The sequence below is a fragment of the Schistocerca serialis genome, chromosome 1, assembly GCF_023864345.2.
Source record: "Schistocerca serialis cubense isolate TAMUIC-IGC-003099 chromosome 1, iqSchSeri2.2, whole genome shotgun sequence".
NCBI lineage: Eukaryota > Metazoa > Arthropoda > Insecta > Orthoptera > Acrididae > Schistocerca > Schistocerca serialis.
Genome location: NC_064638.1, coordinates 181,839,528 through 181,867,120, shown reverse-complemented (window position 1 = coordinate 181,867,120; position 27,593 = coordinate 181,839,528). Strand labels below are relative to the sequence as shown.

The window sequence follows — 27,593 nt, the reverse complement described above, 5'->3', positions numbered from 1 at the left end:
GTCCAGAGAACGCCATTGTACGTCTTATATGTTGGTAATCGGCTGGCGCCATTTCGGTTATCTAGACTACTTTTGGTGCCGAGAGCTTCCACTCAGTAGAGTATGGCTCGGACTCGGTCTTCTGGTCACGTAAACGACGGCTCTATCATGACCTAATGGGAGCCACGGTGTCGATAACAATGCACGCTATCACAAGTTCAGATACCCATGGCCTCCAGCGGAATAATGCCACGTAGACTGCGAGAATCTGGTGTCCTTAGAAGTAGCTAGTTGAATAACGAACACTAGTTAGAACTCGACACACATTTATCGAGAACAGGAGTCACACACGTACACAAGAACGCGGTGCAAACTGCCTCTGGCTGGAAGATTACACAGTATATATCCACTTACAGAACCTTCTGGAACAGTGCTTCTTGACATATCCAGAAGGCACTAGAATTGATAATTAATACTTACGTGCAAGGTGGGTCTCAAACACATGACTCTTGTGTAGGAGTCCAGAACCATATCCACTGCATCACCCTAATACTCAGTTCTTTATTTTCTTCTGCAACAATATGAAACTTTCTTTGTTTTGTTTAATTTGTCTGTTTGGAACCATAATAAAATTTAAGATATTGCTGGCCCTCAAAAATTGCCGCGCTAGAATGGTGGTATGTTTCGCGCAACCCTAGAACCTACTCTGCACTCTAGCCCTCTTGTGCAAGATATAATTTTTAAAAACTAATTCTTTACTATTCCCTTTCAGTTATTTTCATCATTATTCGTTCATTCTACTTAATAGTTCTACAGAATTTCCGTCTGATCTGTGCAATCATTACATGACATTGGTATAGACCTACTCCCTCCTCTGAAGTCTGCCTCAAAAAATTCGTTTTCCTTTCCATTTTTCTGTCTTTTGACTTGCATGAAGGACTAAGGCATGAACTCGTAATACACTCTCTAGCATAACTACATCTAGACATGAGTCACACAACGTGGATAGTACTTCAGATTCACCTACTTCTATCTAGATGGTGCTACATCTACATCTACATCTATACTCCGCGAGCCACCTTACGGTGTGTGGCGGAGGGTACTTATTGTACCACTATCTGATCCCCCCTTCCCTGTTCCATTCACGAATTGTGCGTGGGAAGAACGACTGCTTGTAAGTCTCCGTATTTGCTCTAATTTCTCGGATCTTTTCGTTGTGATCATTACGCGAGATATATGTGCGCGGTAGTAATATGTTGCCCATCACTTCCCGGAATGTGCTCTCTCGTAATTTCGATAATAAACCTCTCCGTATTGCGTAACGCCTTTCTTGAAGTGTCCGCCACTGGAGCTTGTTCAGCATCTCCGTAACGCTCTCGCGCTGACTAAATGTCCCCATGACGAATCGCGCTGTTTTTCGCTGGATCATGTCTATCTCTTCTATTAATCCAACCTGGTAAGGGTCCAATACTGATGAGCAATACTCAAGAATCGGACGAACAAGCGTTTTGTAAGCTACTTCTTTCGTCGATGAGTCACATTTTCTTAGAATTCTTCCTATGAATCTCAACCTGGCGCCTGCTTTTCCCACTATTTGTTTTATGTGATCATTCCACTTCAGATCGCTCCGGATAGTAACTCCTAAGTATTTTACGGTCGTTACCGCTTCCAATGATTTACCACCTATGGCATAATCGTACTGGAATGGATTTCTGCCCCTATGTATGCGCATTATATTACATTTATCTACGTTTAGGGAAAGCTGCCAGCTGTCGCACCATGCATTAATCCTCTGCAGGTCCTCCTGGAGTACGTACGAGTCTTCTGATGTTGCTACTTTCTTGTAGACAACCGTGTCATCTGCAAATAGCCTCACGGAGCTACCGATGTTGTCAACTAAGTCATTTATGTATATTGTAAACAATAAAGGTCCTATCACGCTTCCCTGCGGTACTCCCGAAATTACCTCTACATCTGCAGATTTTGAACCGTTAAGAATGACATGTTGTGTTCTTTCTTCTAGGAAATCCTGAATCCAATCACAAACCTGGTCCGATATTCCGTAAGCTCGTATTTTTTTCACTAAACGTAAGTGCGGAACCGTATCAAATGCCTTCCTGAAGTCCAGGAATACGGCATCAATCTGCTCGCCAGTGTCTACGGCACTGTGAATTTCTTGGGCAAATAGGGCGAGCTGAGTTTCACATGATCTCTGTTTGCGGAATCCATGTTGGTTATGATGAAGGAGATTTGTATTATCTAAGAACGTCATAATACGAGAACACAAAACATGTTCCATTATTCTACAACAGATTGACGTAAGCGAAATAGGCCTATAATTATTCGCATCTGATTTATGACCCTTCTTGAAAATGGGAACGACCTGCGCTTTCTTCCAGTCGCTAGGTACTTTACGTTCTTCCAGCGATCTACGATAAATTGCTGATAGAAAGGGGGCAAGTTCTTTAGCATAATCACTGTAGAATCTTAAGGGTATCTCGTCTGGTCCGGATGCTTTTCCGCTACTAAGTGATAGCAGTTGTTTTTCAATTCCGATATCGTTTATTTCAATATTTTCCATTTTGGCGTCCGTGCGACGGCTGAAGTCAGGGACCGTGTTACGATTTTCCGCAGTGAAACAGTTTCGGAACACTGAATTCAGTATTTCTGCCTTTCTTCGGTCGTCCTCTGTTTCGGTGCCATCGTGGTCAACGAGTGACTGAATAGGGGATTTAGATCCGCTTATCGATTTTACATATGACCAAAACTTTTTAGGGTTCTTGTTTAGATTGTTTGCCAATGTTTTATGTTCGAATTCGTTGAATGCTTCTCTCATTGCTCTCTTTACGCTCTTTTTCGCTTCGTTCAGCTTTTCCTTATCAGCTATGATTCGACTACTCTTAAACCTATGATGAAGCTTTCTTTGTTTCCGTAGTACCTTTCGTACATGATTGTTATACCACGGTGGATCTTTCCCCTCGCTTTGGACCTTAGTCGGTACGAACTTATCTAAGGCGTACTGGACGATGTTTCTGAATTTTTTCCATTTTTGTTCCACATCCTCTTCCTCAGAAATGAACGTTTGATGGTGGTCACTCAGATATTCTGCGATTTGTGCCCTATCACTCTTGTTAAGCAAATATATTTTCCTTCCTTTCTTGGCATTTCTTATTACACTTGTAGTCATTGATGCAACCACTGACTTATGATCACTGATACCCTCTTCTACATTCACGGAGTCGAAAAGTTCCGGTCTATTTGTTGCTATGAGGTCTAAAACGTTAGGTTCACGAGTTGGTTCTCTAACTATCTGCTCGAAGTAATTCTCGGACAAGGCAGTCAGGATAATGTCACAAGAGTCTCTGTCCCTGGCTCCAGTTCTGATTGTGTGACTATCCCATTCTATACCTGGTAGATTGAAGTCTCCCCCTATTACAATAGTATGATCACGAAACTTCTTCACGACGTTCTGCAGGTTCTCTCTGAGGCGCTCAACTACTACGGTTGCTGATGCAGGTGGTCTATAGAAGCATCCGACTATCATATCTGACCCACCTTTGATAGTTAACTTAACCCAGATTATTTCACATTCACATTCGCTAATAACTTCACTGGATATTATTGAATTCTTTACTGCTATAAATACTCCTCCACCATTGGCGTTTATCCTATCCTTGCGGTATATATTCCATTCTGTGTCTAGGATTTCGTTACTGTTCACTTCCGGTTTTAACCAACTTTCCGTTCCTAATACTATATGCGCACTATTTCCTTCAATAAGAGATACTAATTCAGGAACCTTGCCCTGGATACTCCTGCAGTTTACCAATATTACGTTAACTTTTCCTGTTTTTGGTCTCTGAGGACGGACGTTCTTTATCAACGATGATAATGTCCTCTCTGGTAAGCCGTCAGGTATTTTATCGTTTCGCCCAAGGGGGGGTCCCTCTAACCTAAAAAACCCCCGTGTGCACGCCACACGTACTCTGCTACCCTAGTAGCTGCTTCCGGTGTATAGTGCACGCCTCACCTGTCTAGGGGGGCCCTACAGTTCTCCACCCAATAACGGAGGTCGATGAATTTGCAACCATTATAGTCGCAGAGTCGTCTGAGCCTCTGGTTTAGACCCTCCACACGGCTCCAAACCAGAGGACCGCGATCGACTCTGGGCACTATGCTGCAGATATTAAGCTCAGCTTGCACTCCGCGTGCGATGCTGGTTGTCTTCACCAAATCAGCCAGCCGCCGGAAGGAACCAAGGATGGCCTCAGAACCCAAGCGGCAGGCGTCATTCGTTCCGACATGTGCTACTATCTGCAGCATATTGTAACAATCACTACGATACAATAAATAAATATAAATAAAGTTTTGCGGAGGTAAATTACCCTTATTCTTCCTCTTCAAGCTAAGGATCGAGCAGACATTAATGATGTACCGTTCGTTATTAAAATAACTACAGATCACTGTTTCATATAGTCCATTATCGTGAATCACTCTTTACAACAAACAGCAATTACTGTGTAGACGACAGATGTTTCACAGTGCTATCTTACACGTGAAAAACACTGTCATACAACACAAGAATTAATAAATCGTGTCTTCACAATCATACAACACCAGAAATTATCGAAAGGAAACATGCTTTAAACATCATTTTACACGAGCAGAGGATCAATAAAGATATTTCACTCTTTTCAGGTAGCCTACGCTATAGGAATGAAAGCAGAGAGCGGTCTTGGATAGAGACTTCTTTCGACTAGGAATATAATCTTCGTCTGTGCTAGTTTACATCTTATGCCTTCCTTGCTCCTTCCGTCATGCATTATTTTCCTTCAAGGTAGCAGACTTACTTAACTTCTGATTGATGGTTCACAATTTATACCATTATCAAGCGTGAAATCAAAACTGCCTATCTGGTGCTTTTACCTTTTCGAAAGCCAATCCGTTCGTCATCTAAGAGACTGTCAATTTTCTTTCCTTGTGTATATCATTCTTGTTAGCAACTTGGACGCAGAAGCCTTAAAGCCGATTCGCGTACTTATCCGCTCCTATTGTCTTCAGGATTGTTTGGAAGATACGTTTCGATGTTCAGTACGCATATCTCCAGTATCACCATTTTCACCCAGTCATTTTAGAAATTCCTACGAAATAATACCAATCCCTTCTGCGTTATTTTCTTTCATGTCTTCACAAGCCCAATTAAGCTCTGACTACTGGATTTCCTGTATACTCCATGTCGCCTTTGTCCATCGCGTCATATGACAAGTGCTCCCCCCCCCCCCCCCCCCCGGAGGGGCCTACAGTGTACTATTTCCTCTCTCTTTTGAGTTTAGAAGTGGAATTTCCACTGTAATCTTGATGTTGGCGCCACTGCCTTTAATTCCATAAAAGATTGTTTCTTCTGTGTATTGAATCTGTCGTTAGGACGGTCAAAATTTTCTATATTCCTTTGCGTTTTTCCTATAACTATTTCGCCTTAGGTTCCATGCACTTTCCGTTTATTTCATTCCCTAGTGGCATTCTCATCCGAATGCGAAATATTTTTTGACGCCCACCTGCATAGGGAGAAATGATCATTGTGATAAAATAAGAGCTCACACGGAAATATTTAACTGTCCGTTTTTCTCCCGCGCTGTCTGAGAGTACAATGGTAGAGATGTAGTTTGATGGTGGTTCGAGGAAACCTTTGCCAGGCACTGAAGTGTGAATTTCAGAGTAGTCATTTAGATGTTATACATGTTGCTGTATACCTGACTTTCTCTGAACATCTCCGTACTTACTGCACTCGTCCCTCAGTCGAAGTGAGTGTTCCATTTGTTGCTCACTGAATTATCTCTATACTTTAAATTCTGAAGCTGGCTTACTATCCGCTGTTTCTCGACAGGTTTCTCGTAACAGGAGATCACAATTATTATCAGTTCTAGAGTGCGATGTTCTGTAGTATTGGAAATACTGCGCATTTTATCTAACCAAAATGTTTTCTAAAAGGAATTCATATGTAATTGGCGCAGAATAAATAAATAAAGGACACACAAAATGGCAGTTACAGTGCTATATTTCGAAACAGTGATCACAAGGAAAGCTGCAAAGGTTTCGACTAGTTTGCAATATGAAAGCTGCTTGTCTTACAGACAGTGAATTAGATGCTCATCTGGGGCCCCCACAAGATGTCTCGAAAATAAGTTGAAACGCATCTGGGTGCAAAAGTAAAACAAAAAACTTGACATGCAGCAAGTAAATGACATTTCTCTTGTTAACATCCCAATTTGTATACAGCTGCTGGGAAAATGGCCACCATACGGAACTTGCGAAACAAAAGAGATTAATGAATCAGGGACAGAAGCCCAGGACGTGTGTATAAATGACAAAACCTCAGCTCGTATACTAGCACCTACTGATTCATGCTTCAACTCCATAAAGTATGACAGGGCAGTCCAAACTGAGCGCTTTGGGATATGGGAGACCAACGCTTTCGAAAATGAATAATACAATAGAATAAAAACTACCCGACATTTTGCAGACAGTAACGTAAATTTTCATTCACCGTTTACGTATCGAGGTTGGTGACTGAACCGTCTCTTGGATATTCGCGTAACACGGGCACGTGAACGAATAATTTTGTTCATGAGATATATTTACTACGTCTACACTGCTGACGTATCCTGTTTACGATACAAAATCAATCAACTCAAATGGTTCAAATGGCTCTGAGCACTATGGGACTTAACATCTATGGTCATCAGTCCCCTAGAACTTAGAACTACTTAAACCTAACTAACCTAAGGACAGCATACAACACCCAGCCATCACGAGGCAGAGAAAATCCCTGACCCCGCCGGGAATCGAACCCGGGAACTCGGGCGTGGGAAGCGAGAACGCTACCGCACGACCACGAGATGCGGGCAAATCAATCAACTGTTTTGTCACTTATGCAGGATGTAACAGTGCACATCACCACGATTTGTGCAGTCATCCTACTGTTGTCTTTCATTCTCCATATCGTGACTTTATCAAAATTATTCGGCTTTCCGTTTCCTTTTTTTCGCGTATTGATGTTTTGCTTAATGTTCAGTTCTTTGTGAGCTAAGACAGTCTGCCTATACATATGTATTTCGCGAACCACTACATGATAGGACGTCAGCTAGTACAATCGTTGCACGACAAAAATGCCGTTTCTGTGTAGCCTGTCCCCTCAATAGCGTTCCACGAAAAGAGTGTATTCTTCCCTGAAATGATTTTCAGTTTTATTTATAGAATATTTCCATAGAATGGATCTGACCAATAACAAATTTAGGACCAAATCTGTGAATTGCTTCGATGTGTCGTTTTAACTTGACCTAACAGGTCTACCACTATACAAAGATGGGTCCCACAGACGCTCTGTAAGTGGTGGAATAAAGGTGCGGCATACTCGCCTAGAATTCTTCCGCTAAACGATTTTACGTGCTTGTTCCCTCTCATTTCAGTACCTTGTGCTAGATATATAACAGACGTAGCTGACAAGGGACTATGAGACCCGTTAATCATGGATTTTGCTGAATCTTCGGTATGTTGTAGAGGGACATGTGCTGAACACCTGGATCGCGGGTTTTCGTGTGACGGACCATGATTTACGAGAAAATCGAAGCTGAGGTTTCATCCAGAATTCATACAAGGGTAGCGTGCGTCGTGTTTCGACCAAATGATTGTAGGACACTGGATAAGATTCAAGCCTACCACACTGGCAGGAATGGTTCGGATTTATTGTGTGTGCGTTTCTCAGTTTTATTGTACAAAATATTGTTAAATAGTCTATGCCATGTAAAATCATTCAAAAATAGTTTTCACGACAGTAAGTTAATTTATAAATCAATCATTACAGCAAACTTCGTTTAGTTATGTATTCAGTTTGTAATAGAACAGATTACGGGGTAATTTCCAAGAATGATTGCCTATCGAAGTTGGAGGGGTCCAAACGATACGTATAGAGCGTGCGATAGTAAATCAATTATGGAAGTCTCGTGGCGCTTGCTGTGCTAGAACGAAATTCCACACGAGATCTGCTATATAAGCAACCGAAACACAAGTTCGAAGAGAACCATGTACATTTAATGAAAACCTAAACATGTCACACCGTCCATAGCCCCTATTGCGGGAATACAAGTATGTCGAGTGAATTGGGGGATGTTGGTAGTGCGGCATATGGATGTTTGGATCGGTCTGGGGAGCGTGGCCGGATAGCCGAACTTGTCGCCGGCACAGTATGTCAGCGTGTTCGGTCAGAGACCTGGCTGGTCACTGTAAAAAAAAAAAAAAAAAAACTGAGTGAAAGGATCGACAACTAACTTCAATGGATGTCATGTGACGTCCGCTACGACCAAATACAATGAACAACAATGAACAAAATGCAAAAAAAAAGAAAAATATAATGGTCAAGGTGGCTGCTTGCGATTAGCGGTAAATCCGGATTCGGTCCCAGATCCGCCACAAATTCTTGTGTATCAATAATACGTAGTACATCTTCACCTAATACAGTTGATGTTAAAGTATTCACAATCAGCTTGTAACGGGGTTGCAGGGTCGGTTGTGCTGAGAAATAACTGTTAATAAAAAAAATCGTTACGTTTCGCCTATTCCAAGTTAATTAGCATTTAAGTTAGTCAATCAGGCCGTTGCACGCTAATTCAAGCGGCCCACTACATACAATTGGTCTCAGTAGTTCTCGTAATGAAGACGATAGCGCACGAGACTGGTCAGCCTTTGTCTCGGGTTCGATCCTTACTAGCGTAGCACGACCAGTTCTTGCATCGCTCTCTTGATCGGTTTTAGAAAGCCAAACGAAGAATAGGTTTGGTTACACCGTCTCTGACGGGTCGTTTGAAATTGCGCGCGCAACGATCTAATGGGTTAACTTTAATGCTGTTTAACACGGAAACGGCGTAATGTATCAAATTTGTTTGGCAATCATCTCTCAGAGTAACCAACCCTGCATTACCCTTAAAATCTTTCCTCACTTTTTCTGGCCACATTATTCATCGCGTACAGAATTATAGCTGAAAGTACACAGCTGAAAGTGTACAATAAGAGAAGCAAAAACTTTCCAGTTTGCTAGATCGTTGCGAATGTGTGGTTGCATGCCGAAAATGGCTTTAACGTCAAATACTTTTCTTGTTAGTAGAGACGTGTTTCACATGTAAACGTTTCGAATAAGTTTGCATCTAGATGGGCTCAAATGTCACCCTGTATTCATTCCATTCAACGTGTCCTTTAATTAGTCCTCACTTGAACATAGGATAGGAGTTTTATCAGTGAAACTTCTAATAGATATCGTTTCACACCGAATTTTATTCCACTTCTGAAGCTTTTATTTTCTTCATTACTTCATCGATGTACAGGTGGCATATTCTTTCATTTTGTCTCAATCACAAAGTTGTTCTTTTTATTAAATTATGAAAATCATACAATCACTTTGCAGATGGTCATTTTATGTAAAATTGTTCTCTAGGTGGAAAAAAAACTGAACATGACTCAACGCCTGTCTTCCGCCTTTTTTAAAGCCAGCGGTCCTCTGTTGGTCTTCCCCACTACTACGTACAACAAGGCGACATAAGTCGCGGGATTCCTCCAACTACCCTATCGGACCTCCCTTTTGCCCAGTGTAGCGCAGCAAGTCGGCGTCACATGGACTCAAGTCGTTGAAAGTCCCCTGAGAAACACTGAGCCACACTGGTTCTGCAGCCGTCCATAACGGCTAAAGTGTTGCCTGCGAAGCATTCTGTGCACCAGCTGACCTCTAGATCATGTCCTATAAGTGTTCCATAAATTCATGTCGGGATATCCGTGTGGTCACGTAATTCGCTCGAATTGTCCATAATGTACTTCAAACCAATATCCAACAAGGTTGGCCCAGTGACATGACTCACTATCATCGATAAAAAAAAATTCATCGTTGAATGGCTCCAAATGGTCTCCAAGTAGCTGAACATAACCATTTCTTGTCAGTGGTTGGTTCAGTTTGATCAGAGGACCCTGTCCATTCCATGTAAGCACAGCCCACACCATCATGGAGCCACCACCAGCTTGCACAGTGCCTTGTTGACAACTTGCGTCCGTGGCTTCGTGGGGTCTGCGCCACACTCGAACCCTACCATCAGCTCATATCAACTGAAATCATGACTCATCTGACAGGGCACTGGTTTCACAGTCATCTAGGGTCCAACCCAGGAGAAGCGCTGCAGGCGATGTTGTGTTGCTACCAAAGGCATTCGCGTCGGCCGTCTGCTGCCGTAACCGATCAACACCAAATTTCGCCGTACTGTTCTAATGTATACGTTCGTCGTACGTCCCACATTGATTCCTGCGGTTATTTCACGCAATGTTGCTTGTCTGTTAGCACTGACATCTGTGTACAAACGTCGCAGCTCTGTTATTAACTGAAGGCCTTCTGCCAGTGCGTTGTCCATGGTGAGAGGTATTCTCGGCAAACTATTGAGACTGTAGATCTCTGAATACTGAACTGCTTAACGATTTCCGAAATCGAATGTCCCACGCATCTAGCTCGAACAACTATTCCGCGTTCAGAATGTGTTAATTCTCGTCGTGCGGTCATAATCGTGTCTGAAATCTTTCCACATGAATCAGACGAGTACAAACGACAGCTCCGTCAATGCACTGCCGTTTTGTACTTCGTTTACGCGATACAACTGCCATCTGTATACGTGCATATCGCTGTCCCGTGGCGTTCGTCATCTCACTGTGACGGTGATTGTATAACAGCCAAGATGAGAAACAGAAGTGTATCTCAAGTTTTGTATAACAGGTGGCTGATTGCTGTAGTTCCTAAAGTAACACAAAGAGGTGTCTTCCATAGTGTTATTCTAATATGTGACATTTGTGAGTGAGCAGAGCACTTTGTCCACAGGGAGCCGACGAGACTCAGGGTCATAGGAGGAATAGAAGCGGCAGTTGCAGAAACGCAGCTGGCAGTTGCACATCGACCGGCAGGCGCTGCTGCGGTTTGCCATCGCCAACAGCGAGGGAGAATGCGCCGCACGCTACTGCCACATACTCGACAACAGCCTGGACTTCTTCGGCAGCAAGCAGTCTGCAGAGGCGCCCGCAGCAGCCGGCGTTGCGCATGCACCTGTCGCTGCGGCTGCTCTTGAGCGTATGGCAGGTCCGTCGCGGCGGCGGGAAGACGCAGTGGAGAACCTCTTCCAGCTGACCGGTGAAGATCATGAGGAGCAGCGACAGCGCTGTAGAACTCACCAAGGAACTTCAGACTGTGATTGCAGCTCAGACTCCTGTGAGAGTAGCTCAGACTCGTCGGATAGCGCAGACAGTGAATCATCTGAAAGCAGCGGACTGTTTCAGAGGACAGAGAGCAGATTTCAGCAGCTCCTCTGACAGTGGGTCAGAAGACGATATTCTGAACGAGATGTCTTGAGAAATTCGCAAACCCGTCAAGAGGATGCGTCTGGAGTAACTTTCACCAGAGGTAAGCAGTATATTTCTCTTTATCTTTTCTCGTCTCCACCTCTTTCCATCTTCACACTGGGTCTCATTTTTGTTCCCTCTCTCTCCTGTGGGTTCCTACAGCTGTCGCCGCGTCCCAGATATGTCGATATCCTTTTGCCGTATTTCTTTTTTTTCCTCACGACCTCCTTTAATCCGTCTAACCGGGCAACCTTCAGTCTTCCTATTCTCCTTCTCCCCTGAGGTTAGCTGGTAGCATAATTATATTAGTATCGCGCACGATTAATTGTTATGTCGTGTTAGATTAGATTAGATTAATACTAGTTCCATGGATCACGAATACGATATTTCGTAATGATGTGGAACGAGTCGAATTTTCCAATACATGACATAATTAGGTTAATTTAACAACATACTTAAGTTAATATAACTACTTTTTTGTTTTTTTTATTTTTATTTTTTTAATATTTTTTTTTCTTAATTTATATCTAAAAATTCCTCTATGGAGTAGAAGGAGTTGTCATTCAGAAATTCTTTTAATTTCTTCTTAAATACTTGTTGGTTGTCTGTCAGACTTTTGATACTATTTGGTAAGTGACCAAAGACTTTAGTGCCAGTATAATTCACCCCTTTCTGTGCCAAAGTTAGATTTAATCTTGAATAGTGAAGATCGTCCTTTCTCCTAGTATTGTAGTTATGCACACTGCTATTACTTTTGAATTGGGTTTGGTTGTTAATAACAAATTTCATAAGAGAGTATATATACTGAGAAGCTACTGTGAATATCCCTAGATCCTTAAATAAATGTCTGCAGGATGATCTTGGGTGGACTCCAGCTATTATTCTGATTACACGCTTCTGTGCAATAAATACTTTATTCCTCAGTGATGAATTACCCCAAAATATGATGCCATATGAAAGCAATGAGTGAAAAAATGCGTAGTAAGCTAATTTACTAAGATGTTTATCACCAAAATTTGCAATGACCCTTATTGCATAAGTAGCTGAACTCAAACGTTTCAGCAGATCATCAATGTGTTTCTTCCAATTTAATCTCTCATCAATGGACATACCTAAAAATTTGGAATATTCTACCTTAGCTATATGCTTCTGATTAAGGTCTATATTTATTAATGGCGTCATACCATTCACTGTACGGAACTGTATGTACTGTGTCTTATCAAAATTCAGTGAGAGTCCGTTTACAAGGAATCACTTAGTAATTTTCTGAAAGACAGTATTGACAATTTCATCAGTTAATTCTTGTTTCTCAGGTGTGATTACTATACTTGTATCATCAGCAAAGAGAACTAACTTTGCCTCTTCATGAATATAGAATGGCAAGTCATTAATATATAATAAGAACAACAAAGGACCCAAGACTGACCCTTGTGGAACCCCATTCTTGATAGTTCCCCAGTTTGAGGAATGTGCTGATCTTTGCATGTTACGAGAACTACTTATTTCAACTTTCTGCACTCTTCCAGTTAGGTACGAATTAAACCATTTGTGCACTGTCCCACTCATGCCACAATACTTGAGCTTGTCTAGCAGAATTTCATGATTTACACAATCAAAAGCCTTTGAGAGATCACAAAAAATCCCAATGGGAGGTGTTCGGTTATTCAGATCATTCAAAATTTGACTGGTGAAAGCATATATGGCATTTTCTGTTGAAAAACCTTTCTGGAAACCAAACTGACATTTTGTTAGTATTTCATTTTTACAGATATGTGAAGCTACTCTTGAATACATTACTTTCTCAAAAATTTTGGATAAAGCTGTTAGAAGGGAGATTGGACGGTAATTGTTGACATCAGATCTATCCCCCTTTTTATGCAAAGGTATAACAATAGCATATTTCAGTCTATCAGGGAAAATGCCCTGTTCCAGAGAGCTATTACACAGGTGGCTGAGAATCTTACTTATCTGTTGAGAACAAGCTTTTAGTATTTTGCTGGAAATGCCATCAATTCCATGTGAGTTTTTGCTTTTAAGCAAGTTTATTATTTTCCTAATTTCAGAGGGAGAAGTGGGTGAGATTTCAATTGTATCAAATTGCATAGGTATGGCCTCTTCCATTAACAGCCTAGCATCTTCTAATGAACACCTGGATCCTACTATATCCACAACATTTAGAAAATGATTATTAAAAATATTTTCAACTTCTGACTTTTTGTTCGTAAAGTTTTCATTCAATTTGATGGTAATACTGTCTTCCTCTGCTCTTGGTTGACCTGTTTCTCTTTTAATAATATTCCAAATTGTTTTAATTTTATTATCAGAGTTGCTGATTTCAGACATGATACACACACTCCTGGATTTTTTAATAACTTTTCTTAATATAACGCAGTAGTTTTTATAATTTTTGATAGTTTCTGGGTCACTACTCTTTCTTGCTGTCAGATACATTTCCCTTTTCCGGTTACAAGATATTTTTATACCCTTAGTAAGCCATGGTTTGTTACAAGGTTTCTTACGAGTATATTTAACTATTTTCTTGGGGAAGCAGTTTTCAAATGCATTTACAAAAATGTCATGAAATAAATTATATTTTAAATTGGCATCAGGTTCACGGTACACCTCATCCCAGTCTAACTGCTGTAGGCTTTCCCTGAAATTTGCAATTGTTAAATCGTTGACTGAACGTACTACTTTGGAGGACTGTTTAGTATTGCTGAATGGAGCTATGTCATATATTGTAACCAGCTGTGCACCATGATCAGAAAGACCATTCTCAACAGGCTGAGCATTTATCTGGTTAAACTTATCTTGGTCTATAAAGAAGTTATCTATCAGTGAGCTGCTATCCTTTACCACCCGAGTAGGAAAATCAATAACGGGTGTCAAATTGAAAGAACCAAGTAATACTTCAAGGTCATTTTTCCTATTACCCTCTTTCAGAGAATCTGCATTGAAGTCCCCACAAATAATAATTTGCTTCCCCCTGTCTGACAGATAGCACAACAAGGAGTCCAAATTTTTCAGAAATAGAAGAAAATTTCCTGATGGGGACCTATATACAGTTACAATTATAAATGTGCCTTTATTTAATTTAAGCTCACAGGCACATGCTTCTATATGTTTCTCTACACAAAACTTTTTTGTTTCTATACTTTTTGCACAATGATAACTTTTGACATATATGGCAACTCCTCCTTTCTCCATATTTTCTCTCATTACATGTGCAGAGAGCTTTTAACCACTTACATTTACCTTATCCATATCAGTAACAATGTGATGCTCAGACAGGCATAGTATATCTATTTCATTCTCAGCTTCTAAATCTTCTAAACAAACCAGAAGCTCATCTACTTTATTCTTTAAACTCCCAATATTTTGATGAAATATACTTACATTATTTTTAATTATACTTTTATGAGAACCTTTCCTTATTCTAACATTTGCAGTACTCTCCTGTCTGAGTTTCTCATTGTGCTTAGGCCTAGTTCCTATACCAGTGGTCACATGGTGTTCAGAGAGGCAGATTATGTCAACTGGGTTGGGTGACTTTAATTCATCAATGGAATTACCTAGGACTGAGATACAACTTGGTGGAGATAAAATTTCTGGTGATTGGTGAAAATTTATAATTGATAGCTGTGATTGGTGATCCAATGCGCTAGAATTGTGCTGTTTAATTTCTTTCCTAAACTGAAGATTTGTTTCAATCCTGACCTCTCGTAGAACTTGACATCTTTCTGTCTTACCTATCCTAAAAAAGGTGCTGCTCCAACACCTGTAACCACTGGTATTTTACCATTCATGGCAGTGCCTCCCCCCCTTAAATTTCCTGCTATTACCCCAGCCAGTTTCCCCTTCCCTTTCCTGTTGAGATGTAGGCCGTGCCTGGTATAGTCCCACCTACTGAGATAATCAACAGGAACCACACCAATATGAGCCCCCGCACCCGATCCAAGCAGCCGTTCCAACTCCAAATTAACTCTCCCAACAGAAGAGCTCAAATGAGGTCGGTCATGGCGTCTCAGGACAGATACAAATTAAACATTGGTGTGTCTCGATGCTGACGCAATCTTTACCAGGTCACACTCTATACTGTACCCAGGATCTCTGTCGATGCTGTTCCCTGGCCCTCCCACAATAACCACGGTGTCTTCCCTGGTAAATCCTTTACAGAGTGAACCTAAATCCTCTGTCACCTGATCCAGACTAGCACTTGGTTTGAAAAAATTTGTGACCTGGTATTCTGGTCCTAATTCCTCCTGCAGAAGTTGGCCTACACCTCTGGCATGAGGACTGCCTAACAACAAAACTTTCTTCCGTAATTCCTCAGCAGAACACCACCAACGCGCTTCTGCTATATTCCGTGTTAATTCTATCTCCTTAACATTCTCGGTAAATGGATGGCAGTCACCGCACATGCACCGACAATATGCTGGGCCCGTCGTAGGCCGTGTTGCCAGGTGCTACAGTTACTGTATGTTGGTGAGAAACATAAAGTGTGTCGGTTTATTATTTTCTGTGTAGGGGCTTTCTTCCCCCCACCCTACCACCACCACCACCACCACCACCACCACCACCACCACCACCACCACCACCACCACCACCACCACCACCAAGTGCGACAGTGTGTGTGTGTCGTCCAGGTCTGTGACTGTACTTCCACGCAGCAACCCATTCAGTTTATACTTATATTGATATGGTGTCTGTCCTTTCGGATATGTCCGAAAGAACAAACAGGGAATACCGGCCATGACCTTCTTCCTCTGTGCGGATGCGCACACATTCCCCGAACTCTTACGAAGAATGTCTTCCACGAGTAATCAGTGTGTTGGGGTGGGACACTATGAATGTAGTGTGTGGATATGCAAGGTGAGAATGTGGGTGGGTATCGCGGGAGGCGTGGCGAAATAGTCCCTGCAGTCGCACTATCCTCTGTGCCCTCGGTGGCTCAGAAGGATAGAGCGTCTGCCATGTAAACACGAGATCTTGGGTTCGAGTCCCGGTCGGGCACACATTTTCACCTGTCCCCATTGAGAGATATATATCAACGGCCGTTAGCAGCTGAAGGTATGTCTAGCTTGAAGGGGGAAACCAGATGGCGCTACGGTTGGCCCGCTAGATGGCGCTGCCATAGGTCAAACGGATATCAACTGCGGTTTTTTTTAAATAGGAACCCCCATTTTTATTACATACTCGTGTAATAGGTAAAGAAATATGAATGTTTTAGTTGGACCACTTTTTTCGCTTTGTGATAGATGGCGCTGTAATAGTCACAAATAGCGGGCCAAACAAAGCGCCATCTGGTTTCCCCCTTCAAGCTAGACGAGTTTCGTCCCTTGTAGTTTTTCCGTTTGATGCTTATTTCGTGAGATATTTGGCCCGATCACTATCAATGGACCACCCAGTATAATTATATTTTCATGCGGATTATGGACAGTCAGATGTTGGGTCAGAACCTGACCACGACCTTCGCCTGCCTCACTTTGCACAGACCGGCAAGAGTCCAGAGCTGTCCTTCGCAACACACGGCGCGCGACCCTCGCTGGCAGGGCGGGAATGGGGGAGCTGCCGCCGTCACACGCCTGGTGCAGACGTGATCCATCGGAGGGTGGTCTGACCTGAGAAACAACACAAATCCACCAATGCCATCAACTTCGCCTTCTTTATCTCTCTGTTACATCGTTTCGTAACACCGACTGATGCGTACTTGTCCGTTTTAAAGGCCTGCAATTCGAAACTGACTCCACCACAGCTTCTTCAACATGGATGATAGTGTGCACAGGCTATGACTATCAATTCCAATAGTAAGTTACAGTTACTTTGTTTGCCCCAATCTACTGTTCTGGCGATACATATCCCAGTACCGTAGATGACAAGAGAATGATGCGATTGCCATGACGACTGGGATTATAAGGATAGAAATGTTGTGATTGTGCTTCTGGGTTTAGGATGATCGGGATACTCTGCCCATAGCTATCTTCTCTGTCTGGAAGAGTCTTTCTGTATTGTGGTACTACAAAGTACTCATTTTTACTCATACATTTCCCCAATGTAACAGCTGTGGTTGTCTGCTCTAGTTTAGATATGTGGTATAAAACACTGAGAGATGACACATATTACGAAAAACTTGTCCAAACCCTGGAAAAGTGCACAGGAGAAGGTTTAAATGCGTATCAAGCATTGTTACACATTTTTCGCCTTAAATGGAAAGGTCGCTGGCTGCTGTAGATACATTAATAAATTAAAATTTTAACCTATATCTAAAAATTGTATTTGACCACCTCTCCACCTAGGGCATGTAAGATGACGCACTTTGGGTAGGAGCTATGCCCCATAATTGTACTTGGGAACTGGTTCGTTGAATTTCAAAGACAAGTCTAGCCTGCTGGTTTACAGCAGGCTTGAGAAATTTCCATTACAATTTTAAGCCAGTGGAAACAATGAAGGACTTAGAATAACAATGAGGTATTATGAACGCATGTGGTAACTGACAAAAACGTGGAAATTGAACGAAATTCTTCATAGATTGCAAGATAGGAAGTATTACTCTACTTTTTGTATAACTATATTTTGGTGCTTCTTGTTTTCATTTCCTCCACAAAGGGCACACATGCTGTAAATTGAACAGTCTCCCTGCAGCCATCCTTTGCACACTACTCACTGGAGCCGATCAACCTTAGATCAAGTTTCACAGTGAAGTTCCAGGTGTTCTACACATTCATCTTCATTGAATTCCTCTGACTCATTATCAGAATGAAGAACCATCTTGCGGTCGTTCTCATCATCTTGTTACTTCTGCACATTTAACATATGATTTTGGGAGGGGTCTACCTTTAGCAAAGCACAATTTTGTATTTGTCGCAGATATGTTTCACGGCAAAAGCAGCATAATCAGTGGTTTTTTATTACTATGGCTGTTAAACATACGGAATGTTCTTTACTGTTTTAATACATATAAATATTGGTTTCTAAATCGTAACTACAGATTTTTGAAGAGCACATAAAATTGTGTATTCATACCTTCTTACCACATGGTGTGCTTTACTTGCTGTATTACGCCTTTAGTGTTTGTTTTTCTATACAGTTTGTCACCTTCAACTATATGCAACTTAATGTCGGCAAAATATTTATGCAAAAATTACAATTTACAAACTGTTATGGCTACACCTGAGATTAATAATTTATGTGAAATTGTGTGTGTGTGTGTGTGTGTGTGTGTGTGTGTATTTACATTATGTTTCACTTAGTTTCTTTTGTCGTCAGCTTCTTCATTCTCAGATTCTGTGTATTGAGTTGTCACTGTCACTGTTTACCAGCTGTAATAACAAGATGGCGGACAGTGGAACAGTTGAAGGTGTGAAAACAAGATGGCCGACAGTGGAACAGTTAAAGATGTCATTGGCAGTTGTTTTGAATTTCTCAGAGGAGTGCGTGTAGGGTGGGGGCGGGGGGAGGTTGGAGAAAGAGAGAGAGACAGAGAGAGAGAGAGAGAGAGAGAGAGAGAGAGAGAGAGAGAGAGAGAGAGAGACTGGGGGGGGGGGAGTTCTAGGGGTTAAGGTAGAGGTCGTTCAGGGCAGAGAACAGAGTTCCATTGCGGAGAGCTGTGTACTCATTTATTACTTGCTTTCCTTCAACTATGGATTTTAGTATTTGATAATTTTATTTAATTGGTTGGTTGGTTGGTTGGTTGGTTGGTTTTGGGGAAGGAGACCAAACAGCGAGGTCATCGGTCTCATCGGATTAGGGAAGGACGGGGAAGGAAGTCGGCCGTGCCCTTTGAAAGGAACCATCCCGGCATTTGCCTGGAGCGATTTAGGAAAATCACGGAAAACCTAAATCAGGATGGCCGGACGCGGGATTGAACCGTCATCCTCCCGAATGCGAGTCCAGTGTCTAACCACTGCGCCACCTCGCTCGGTCTTTTATTTAATTATTCGTTTTTTTTAGGGGGGGGGCGGCTGTTGCTGCACATTCAACTGTTCCACTGTCCGTCATTTGTTATTACAGCTGGTAAACAGTGATAGTGACAACTCAATACACAGAACTTGACAATGAAGAAGATGACGAGAAAAGAAACTGTAAGTGAAATATAATGTAAAAACACACACACACACACACACACACACACACACACACACACACACACACAACCTTTCACATAAATTATTAATCTCAGGCATAGCCATAACAGGTTAGAAATCGTAAATTTTGAGTAAATATGTTGCCTACGTTAAGTTGTATATAGTTGCAGGTGACAAAATGTGAAGAAAAATAAACACTGTAAAAACGTTATACAGCAGGAAAACCACACCATGTGATAAGAAGGTATGAATAGAAAATTTTATGTGCTCTTCAAAAATCTGTAATTACGATTTAGAAACTAATATATATGTATTTAAATAGTAAAGAACATTCCTTATGTTTAACAACCATAATAATAAAAAACCACTGATGATGCTGCAGCTGCAGTGAAACATGTCTGGGACAAAAAACAAAATTGTGTTTTGCTAATGGCAGACCCCACCCAAAAACATATTTTCATGTCAAAGCAAACACAGACAGAAGAACTTCAACCTCAAGATGAATATTGTGCACGCTTTTCTGATAACCTAAATACATTTGTCTTGTTTTATGAGAGACTTTTTCAGCAGGCCGTTTGTTATTTGGTTTTTACTTGTTTTCTTCCTTGGTTTTTTGTTTAACGGTTTAAGGGTAGATCCGATGTTAGCAGCGCCTTGTTTCTGTTTAGAAACAGATGGTCTGAGAGAATAGGCCAGATAGACCCTCAGCCCTAGATTACGTTAATTGTTCATTGTGGTTAATGTTACATGCAGAGTTGGAAATAAGGATTCATTTCCTGAAGACTCATTAGAACAACCTGATGTGCATCAGGAAAATCAAATGAGAAACTCACATTAGGAGTACTTGTACATGAGTGAAGAGGTGGAAGAGAGAAATGAGATGGTGGTGATGAAGTATGTTTTGTGGGGCGCTCAACTGCGCGGCATCAGCACCCGGAATTGAGATGAGGAAGGTATGCTTAGAGAAGAATGATCAGACTGATTTTGATCGCAAGATGAAAGATCAGGTAATTTGAAATAGCGTCCAGAATAACTGAACAATTACCTGTTGCTCTAAATCCGGAAACGCCATTCTAAACATTATCAAAATGAATCCATATTGAATTCAACAATTGGACAAAATTGAGTCAATAATTCCCCAATAGTTCCAAAATCCGGAACTATTCTTGATGCGTTGTTCACCCTCTATGAACTTGTGGAAAGCGTCTTTCCAACATGCCTTTGGTGGTCTGAAAGCAACGCTGTCCACTGGATGAAGAAAATGTGGTGTAACTCAGAGGACAGATGGATCTAACGTCATTATCTCTGGCTCCTACCAAACTGGCATTGTTCACGTGCAAATCGTGGACATCCAAATTAAAATTTTTCCCTGAAGGCTTTCTGGGAATGCAGTGATCCGGTAACAAACCCATGAAGTCTGCGTTAATGTAGGCTGACTCAGACCTCGTTTAGAGAACTGTCTCTGGAAGTGCCCCTCTTTAAAACTCTAGTCTGCTACACACGCCATCCTTTCTGCAGTAAGAGAATAAAAAATGGCCTTCTCCATTACTGCAAGCCGAAACAGTAACTGCCTCGCTTTTCTCTGACGATGTTATAACTTTGTTTGCCACCCTTACGAATAATCACTTGTCTAGCAACATTGTCCATCAAATTTCCAGTTTATTAACAATCCGTATGATGAATACAGTTTGTTGAAGATCTTTTTCTGTTAACAGTTTGGTCAAAAGCTAAAAATAATCAGATACTTCTTTCCTATTCATACCTTCTGTCTTTGATCCAGAGAAACCTTCACTTTTCCTCATACAGAGTTTGGGATTTATTCTTAGAACGAACTCAGCCATGCGTTCCCCTCCATTTTCTCATGATTATTAAATGTGGATTTTAAACCATCATATTGTAGGTATTTGCCTAACGTATCTTCTTTTAATAGAGCAAATCCTGCAGTCTTGAGCTCAAGAATATGTTTACCACCTTTCTTTCCGAGGCTTGCTTTAGTGAAACATATTTTTCGTTTTAGTCCCTATGGATTTTTCAGGCATGTTTAACTGCTTACTCGCAAACAGCAGAGAAGGAGCTTTACTCATTACAGCGATGGCAGAATTCCTGAAATCATGTCCACTCCGAGAGGTTCTTTCCTTTATTCGAGTATAGGTATTCAGCATGATGTATTTAACCTGCAAGCATAACACTGGAGCTGTAGACAAAACTATTCTACACTGTAAGCACCGAAGTGCTCGACAAAAACCGATACCCACTTTAGGTTCGTGTCTTCTCTCTTACAGCCTTCGTGCGTCAACTGTCCTAAAGGGTAGTGAAGAACAGGCTTCTTGGCTTATCGGTGTAAAAATATCGTACTAGATTTAATCACTCCTCACGTCATTGCCGTTAGCCTATGTCTCGCTTGCGTCATTCGTTTTTTAATTAATTCCTTTGCATGGCCATTATACAGATTGTATCATAAAGATGGCGCAAACATACATGACTGAAAGTACATGATATTAGAAGCACAAATGTCAAGTAAACATTGGCTCTAAAACACATACTTCAGAGCTACGAGATATATTTGATTTTCAATATTGTGGAACAAATCTCTTCTACTGCAAGCGCTTTGCTTACCGCATTTTGGGAAGAGGTAGTATAGACAAAAACAAGAAAAAAGTGTCCAGTAAATACTAAAGCAAAAGGAAGAAAGTTAGCACTTTAAATTGTAGTCGACATTGTGGTGTTTAGAGACGTAGCACATGCTCGGATGGAGAATGATGGGTGAGGAACTCGCCACTGTCCTGGTAATTTACAACCATGTGGTGAACTGTGAGCCCACCAAAGCAGTCTTTCTTGCCTTACACAGGGATGCAAAGGTAGTGGAGCTGCTCCTGCTTATTATCTCACAGTAAGTTACGCATTAACACGCACTGACTTCAAGCCACTAAAGCAATGTAACACATGTGTTACACCCAGTTCACACAAGATCGGCTTTTGGTGCAGTCGCTCCTTATTCTACCTTTCCCTACCCAATATTTTTTTTCTGACCTTATGACGCGGCAGTCTGTCGATTAATTACAGGGCCAATTCGCTAACGCCATCTTAGCGTTCTTATGCTCAACCTTTAATAGTGAACAAAAACACGAAGACCAAAATTTGCGGGGAAACGTAAATAATTACGTTCACTGTTCAGTATGTGCCAACAGATACACATCAGCCACTTTCTACACTTACTGTATGTTGTTTTAACTATAAGCTTATTTCTCTGCTTTACCTACCATCTTCTGCTGTTTAGGGAGATATTACGGACATACATATCTGATTATGTCTCATGAACTAAGAGATGAAAATGTTGGACATAAATCTGCTTCCAAGAATCGAAAACCCCCACGTAATTGTCGAGAACGTATATACCTACCGCACGAGTCTGTATACCGAGCTTCTACTTCCTTCTTTCTCCATGTTGCTCAGAGTCTACAGTAGTAGTTAATAAATTATCTGACAGTCGAGAACTCTGAAGAAAAAACAATGACACTTGGAGGTCTACCCTTAGCAGTTTAATCCAAATGGGATGACTACATTTGCGAGCGTCAGAATACCACGATGCCTCACAGAAAATTCGAGGCCTCGTGGTAAGGCAGTGGTCTCGTATTCGCGAGGATGGCAGCTGAAATTCCTGTCCGGCCATCCAAATATAGGTTTCCAGTGTTTTTCCTAAACCGCTCAAGGGGTACGTAGGGATGGTCTCTCTGAGAGGGCGTAACCGATCCCCTTTCCTGCTCGTCCTTGCTTGTGCTCTCTGACGACCTCGTCTTCGATGGAACGTTGGACTCCACTCTCTCTTCTTCAAAGTTTCTTCAATAACCACAAGGAAAGTGAGATTAGTCACACAGTTTGGCAGAGGTGCATGAAGTAGATGCTTCCAAGTACTGTGTGAACAGTGCAGAAGTCGAATAGTACAGAAACCACTGCCGTTATTGTACTAGAGATAAGGTCTCAGGAGTGGCCGGGTGGAATGCGAGAGAGAGAGAGAGAGAGAGAGAGAGAGAGAGAGAGAGAGAGAGAGAGAGAGAGACACGGGGGGGGGGGGGGCGTAGGTGTCGGTGTTACCACCCGGACCTGCGACCTCTAGTCTCCTACAGGACTCAGCGGCTGTTTTCGTTATTGTTTCATTTAAGTCCTGCATTTGACGTTATGACATAGAGTTAAGTACGGTGTTTTCTGTAAAATAGCCACAAATTATCGTTTCTTGTCTATGAAAACTATTATTGTAGATAATTTCCTAACAGTAACGCATGTGCCGAATTAAATATTTCTGCGGCATATTATGATACCTTCATATTTTATGTACTACGTACATTTCAACATTTTTATCATTAAGCATGGGAACGCCTGTTTAAAATCACGCAGAAGACACGAAGGGAGCAGAATAAGACAAAAAAGAAAATAATTTGGGAATAACGCAACCTCCCTTAAACACTTTTAAAATGATTTATTTCAACGCCATTGCCAGTTTCGAACAACCATGCCGATGTTCTTATGGCTAACATTTCCAGTTACATTAGTGGGAGTAATATAGTGGTGTTTGTGTCTGTTTGCTTTATTCCCCAACAATCATTAGAGGCTGCTGAGTTCAAAAGATCCAACGTGGATAAAATAACATGGATCGTATTTACCGCTATAAGTGAACTTCGCTGATTTACAGTTTGAAAACTGTCATTGTGGAGTATTAACCGCACATCATTGGAATATGTCCCATATAATGTGTGTCTCATTCGGTAAATAATAAAAAGAGGCTAACAGCTATTAACACGGAATCGAATCGCTCCCATGTCACACCACACTGACGATTCAGCTGCAGTGACCTCCAGCAAAGATTACACACTTTCAGTGTCTATGTAGTGTACGCATTGATAATAACAGCGTATTCTGTTTCCAGAAAATGTTTCGTGTCTTCCTGAAATTGGTCTGAAATCCATAATGAACCATAATTACCTAGCCCTTGGCGTAATAATTCGCCCTTGGCGTGTCTCATAGTAGTCCAGAGGAATGGTACCATACATTTCATTTGGAATAAATGAAAACCACTTTTCATTCAGTTGAAGTGTAGCTATACACAAAAGTGAAGTGCATAACCCCATCACGCCCATTAATAACTCAACGGATGCGACATGTACCAGAGAAGTACGAAACCCACTACAACTACTACGTCCAATTCTGCAGTTATGAGGAAACACGATGGTGCTACTGGCTATATTTTTATAATAGTTAACAAAAAAGTAAATTTGTTGCTAGTGGGTAAGTGTAGTTTGACGGCTTTAAAGGCGATAGGAACTTTACGCAACACAGAATAAAATTATTGGTAATAAACCATCATTGGTGTAAAAGGAATACAATACATCGTATTGGACCTAGCTGAACAAATTCCCGCTTTTAACTCAATATCTCTGTACAGCCCGAAGTCCACTCACCAGCATGAAAAAAAAAGAACAACTGGATGGAATGGATACTTGGGCTGTTTGAAATATAGTCGTTAGTGTAATAAAAAAAGGTCACAAAAATTTAGTGATTCTGTTACAGTGCTATATGAGTGTCAAGAAATTGCGTGACGAGGTTTTACATTTTTTACAGTCTACTTGAGTCACTTCGTTCCAGAAAGCAACTATCGCTTGTGGAATTTGACGAAAAGTGAATGAATTTTTTAGGCATCCACAAAGCGATTTGGATAAAAGTTCTTTCTTCTGTGTTGTAATGTTCCGACGCTGTTGATGGCACATTATAATAGAGGACTAGTTTCCAAATAGTTCTATTTTCAGTTTTTGTTTCCAAATCTTCATTGGGTGTTACAACAGTCCAGCCTGCAGGTCACAAGGAAATCAAAGGAATTTGAAATTCTGTTATGCATACAACCCGAAGGTAAGTGAAACACTTGAAACGATGAATTGCGTGTTATTTGCGTGATGTATGTTACGTATTTGATAAAATAATGTTGCCGAAATGCTTGCACGACACATATGGTCAAAGATCGCGACAGTAAGCGAAATACCTCTTAAGCAACTTCACTAGATACATTAGCTTGTGAGCTTGTTACAGGAAGTCGGGAACCGTTATCGCACGCAGCAGTGGTATGTAACGTGAGGGGAGGGGGTGGGGGTGGCGGCCACGTGGTCCTGCCGGCAGTCAGAATGCTCCAGGCTGCCAGCAACTCCACTACCGCCGCTGCAGAGAAGACTCCAGGGGAGAAGCCAGCGCCGGATACAGCGGGTGAGTTCTACGCCGCGCCTCGCATCCCGTCTGTTGTTGTGTCATTCCATGCTGGGTCCGGTTCTCTAGTGGCCTCCACGTTTTGCTAGAAAAGTCTGCACCGTTTCCGATACGTGTTATTACTGTATTCGTTTGTCTCGGTTGGTTATAAATTCGGTAAAGAGAGATATCCGTTTTGGCGCGTAATTTACGTATTTACAGAATAATAATTGTTGATAAAGTTAATTACTTATACTGTTATCTCTTTAAGTGAAATATCCTGTGAGAATGAAATGTTCTGGAAGAATAAATTATATAAGTATTCCTTTCGCTGTATATATTTAATATGCTACGGTCATCTTGATACTTCAAAGAAGGAATTCTGTTACCAATGAAAAAGTTCTAAGAGAGTGGTCTGTATTAATAGTTGTGTAGGGGTCCTAGTTTTACGTTACGAGGACTTTTTCTGTGTCACATAAAGTAGCTTGTTTAAAACAGAAAACTTATTTTGCGTTTTCTCCTTAAATTGTTGTTCGAATATAATTGCATTTTCTAGTGCATTAGTCAGTAAAACAGAAGCGTATGTTAAATCGTAGTAGTGCGATAGTTTAAGAGCGTGTATGAAATCATTGTCTATACTGTGATTAGTTTTTAAATAGTTGCATCTTTATTATCACTATATGATGTAGTGTTAGTTGATGTAAAATATTGGCTTCTTTATATAATACTGTGATTATGTCGCTGTTAAAATTTTTTCATTTGCTTCAAAATACACAGCCTCAACGAGCAGAACACAAAGAAAACCAGGAATATTTGCATTTTGGCGCAATTGCAGTGAGACACCGCAATCATAAGAAAAACTCTAGGATTTGCTAAAGGAATGATGTCCAACTCTGTAGTTGGCACTTATGATCAAAGCTCACAGAAGCAAACCGAATACCTGAGAAGTGACCTGAGCAGATTCATTAGTGGAGGTTCGTGTCACGGGAGGGCAGGAAGCGTTGTCGCCATGTCATTGAAACGTAGGGGGTGGGAGTAGTGGTGGGGGAGGATAGTAGTGACGTCACACAGTGGCTGACCGCGGCAGTCAGTCTGCTGCACGAGCTCGCGCCAGCATCTTCGCTACAGGAGGGCTTACAGCATCGCTGCTGCCAGTGACGCGACGAAGGATGCAACAGGTGAGGGTCTGTGCTGAGTCTCGCGTCTCGTTTAGGTATCTCTGTCACTCCACTTTGTGGATATATCTTGTGGCGTATCTAGCAGTCTAGGAAGATACTTCATTTTTCTGATACCTGCTCGATTTATCATGAATTCGAGGAGCAGAGTACCCCTTTCTGCGTTTACTTTACTTTTTTGTGGCAGCAGTAGGCGATAATTACAGCTTCCAGAGTTGGCCAATGCTTGTGTTACCGTTCTCTTGAAACACAGTTTGAATACGAATTACTGCCTTTACGATAGTTTTATAGGAGCAGAACACCTTGTACTTGGTCTGCGTAAATAATGTAATTTTCTATTATAGTGTATTACTTTTATTCCTTGTAACGGTCACTCCCGTTGAGATCCCCAGAAATTAATTCCGCTGCTAGCAAAGCCGTTCTACTGGCAACACTCTTAGAGGGTCTTCAGAGTCAGTACTGGAATAGGTATCAATGCATTGTGATGAGGATGGTCGTTGCGTAACACTTGAAGCAGCCTGTTCAGACTGAAAGGAGAATATATCATTTGTAGTTTCTTCCTTCGAGGAGTTTTATTTTTAATTCACTTTAACTATAGTCTCTACAACAAACTGCGTTTTGTTAGCCCGTAGATAGACATGCAGATGAAGTCACAACTTTATGGTGACCAGAGTGAATACCAACTAATCATTTCGTTATTTGTAAAAGTACCATG

General features: G+C 41.4%; 1 protein-coding gene across 1 annotated transcript in view; it reads left to right on the top strand.

Moving 5' to 3' along the window:
- The first annotated feature begins 20,422 nt into the window (after positions 1-20,422).
- LOC126458573 (trichohyalin-like) overlaps positions 20,423-27,593 on the top strand; it is a 123,266-nt gene continuing 116,095 nt past the window's right edge. Inside the window, exon 1 of the mRNA XM_050095747.1 lies at positions 20,423-20,485. Coding sequence (XP_049951704.1) covers positions 20,423-20,485 — 63 coding nt within the window. The remainder of the gene's footprint in view (positions 20,486-27,593) is intronic.